Genomic DNA, 2,816 nt, shown 5'->3' with positions numbered 1-2,816 from the left:
GAATTTAAGTGAACAAAGTGATTATCCCGAGCCGAATGTCTGCTTTAATACCAATTTTATCAGCCATGTCCTTGTTGAATAGCTGAACGCAAGTGCCAGGTTTCACATCGAATGGCAAATCGGAGCCCAGAACATGGGCAACCTCTCAGAGCTCTTGTTCGCCCAATGTGTGGCAACATGAATTCCCCATCAGCAGAGCACTGCCACAGAGCCCGCCCTCTGCTCTGGTCTGCTCTGGCCAGGGATTGAATTGGAATCGACTGTTCGGGGTTGATTGGTAATCAATCTCGGAGCGTAATAATTATCTGTTCATTTGAATTTATATTCGTTACGTTGATTGGCATCGTTCGGCAGGCACACACAGTGCCTACGTACGTGTACTCCAATTATTTCCAAATACCAAATTCTATTGAAATATTGAATTTCATTGGGGACTTTGCGACTTTCGCTGGGACTAGTTAATTTCATTGTTAAACAAACCGCAACCGCAGAGCAAACAGTGAAACGACCCCACAATAACGACAACAGCAGCAAACAGATGGCCAAAACGACAATTCAACTTTAAACGAACCGGAAATGGGAGAAGGTCTCGGCCCGGCACCGACCAGAGGCATCATTAATCATGAGTAGCTACAGTTGGTCCTGGCTGTGCTCCAGGTTCGTGGAGCACACGCTTAGGCGGGTTTTTTCTCCACTTTCGTGCTTTTCTTTCAGCTCTTCCCTTTTGCGGCATTAAATTTTAATCCCGCTCAAACACACACACTGGCAAATGGACAAAAAGAAGGCTTCAACCTTTCCGACGAGCGTCCACCGCAAAAGTTAATGGCATTTGGGAAAGTGTAAAGCGAAACGGGGAACTGTCCAATCCTCTGGCCCAGAGGCTGGGGCTGCTGAGCCGAAACTTTTGTCGGGCAGTGTGGCGCGTCAATTCGCGCTGAGTGCATGTGGGCGAAACTCCCCTGCCACCCCTGTCTAAAGTGTTGATGAGTTGTGATGCGTCTCCCTTCATCATCTGACGCTGATCGAGCATCAGCACAATATTTTGTATGAAATGTCACATCATGTTACATCATCTTGGCCGCAAAGCCTCGACAGGAAACACACATTTACACAGGAGGAGATCATGATGACAACTTGCCCACACTTTACCCGTAATGCCCGCAAGACGGCGGAGTCCCCTTCGAAGCTCGTCCAAGTGGCCAAAGTCGAAAGTCGTGCACGACGATGCTTTAACAACTATAATGCGATCGCTTACAGGTTGTAATCAATATCAAGAGCAGCCAAACAACAAACACGGCAGCACGAACAGGAAAAACAAGCACCACCGGGGTGGTGCCGGGGGGCAGCAGCATCAAAGAAAACTTTTTGGCTTCTATTTCCACAGTCCAGGGCGAAGTTCGAGTCGCTCCTTGGTCCTTGGTCCTTGCTGGTTGCTTCAGTTGGCCCATAAAAAACTTTTTCCATTACTTCTAGACCAGCTGCACATAACTGTTAAGATGTCCCTACTCCTACTCCTACGCTCGCGTGCCGTGGCCCCATCCGCACTGGTCTGGTCTCCTATCACATTTCCCATTGCTGTGTGCTGATAGGAGCATGATGCATGGCCTCCGCTTTTATTACATTTAATATTGATTGATTGTTCTGGATGGACTACTCAAGTATGCTTCTGTTGACGCTCCGCGAGCAGGCCCTTGACCAGATTCACCAGCAAGTCCAAACCTTCCTGATTGCTTTTTGGGTAGTAGGGCAGGGCCTGCAGGCGCTTCACCCACTCAGCGAGGAGGGGATACTTGGCCGCCTCGATGGGGGCGAACGCCTCGGCCGTTGACACCGAGGCAATGCAGCACAGGTCCGCGATGGTCAGTTTGTCGCCAGCCAGGTAGGGGCCGCTAGCCAGGCAGTGTTCGAGGCCGTCGTAGGCCTTCTGCAGATAGACGACGCGGTCGGCGGGCACATCGGATACCCCAAAGTAGATAACGGGCTCCACGATGAACCGGATGCGGGGAAAGATGTGCCCGCAGTCGTAGTAGAGACGCGCGTCCACTGTGCGCCGCTGTGCGGGGTCCCTCGGGTACAGGGAGTCGCTTGCGCCTCCGAACTTGTCCGCCAGATAGCTGCAGATGATGTGCGAGTCGCTCACCACGGTGCCGTTGTCGTCTAGAACCGGAATCGTGTGCTGCGGATTTAGCTTGAGAAACTCCGCCGTCAGGTGCTCTCCCGCCTTTACATTAACAGCGCTGAGGTGAAAGGGGATCGGCGGACCGGCTAGCCAGTTACACAGAAGGAGAGAGAGGGAAGGCGAGCGATAACTTACCGTAAATCCAGCTCCAGCCCCAAGGCGGCGGCTGTCAGCAGCACTGCTCGGCAGGGGGGACTGCGGGGTGTGTAGTAGAGAACGGGTTTGTCTGACATTTTTGGCTCTAAAATGGATTAAATTATTAGATTTTTGCAGCTGCCACTAACTAAAAATACCTTTACTTATTAAACTCAGATTAGCGAATGAAAAGAGAACGACACATCACAGTGATCGCTGGAGCTTTCAAAGCTCCCTCTCTTGACGACTGTTTCTACACTGCGCTCAAATTAGAGATGGGCCACTAAGCGCTACATGTACGAAGTATGTTTACATTATCTTTAAATGGTTTTATGTAATTAATAAACCGGTATATGTTTATTTACAGAGTATTTAAGTCTCCGATATGCTTTCGTCCAAACGCACAGATTGCAATGCATTGCAAATGTATTTTTCCAGCTGAGAGCATACCATTCCACAGACACATACATGTGTCATATGTAGTACAAATGCGACAGACAAA

The 2,816-nt window shown here is 49.8% G+C and overlaps 1 protein-coding gene across 2 annotated transcripts; it reads right to left on the bottom strand.

Moving 5' to 3' along the window:
• Window positions 1–1,576: 1,576 nt before the first annotated feature.
• On the bottom strand, window positions 1,577–2,590 carry GstE11 (Glutathione S transferase E11). 2 transcript variants are annotated; one of them, XM_015184740.2, is made up of 3 exons: window positions 2,479–2,590; window positions 2,315–2,420; window positions 1,577–2,237 (listed from the first exon to the last, which is right to left on the bottom strand). In XM_015184740.2, the coding sequence occupies exons 2-3, from the start codon at window positions 2,410–2,412 to the stop codon at window positions 1,655–1,657; spliced, it is 681 nt and encodes a 226-aa protein (XP_015040226.2). In that variant the 5' UTR covers window positions 2,413–2,420; window positions 2,479–2,590; the 3' UTR covers window positions 1,577–1,654. The 2 variants fall into 2 exon arrangements, with proteins under 2 accessions (XP_015040226.2, XP_001361308.3); XM_001361271.5 differs by having other exon boundaries at window positions 2,473–2,565.
• Window positions 2,591–2,816: the final 226 nt, after the last annotated feature.

The sequence above is a fragment of the Drosophila pseudoobscura genome, chromosome 3, assembly GCF_009870125.1.
Source record: "Drosophila pseudoobscura strain MV-25-SWS-2005 chromosome 3, UCI_Dpse_MV25, whole genome shotgun sequence".
Lineage (NCBI taxonomy): Eukaryota > Metazoa > Arthropoda > Insecta > Diptera > Drosophilidae > Drosophila > Drosophila pseudoobscura.
Note: the sequence above shows the minus strand (reverse complement) of the source record. Positions and strands in the feature narration are given on the sequence as shown.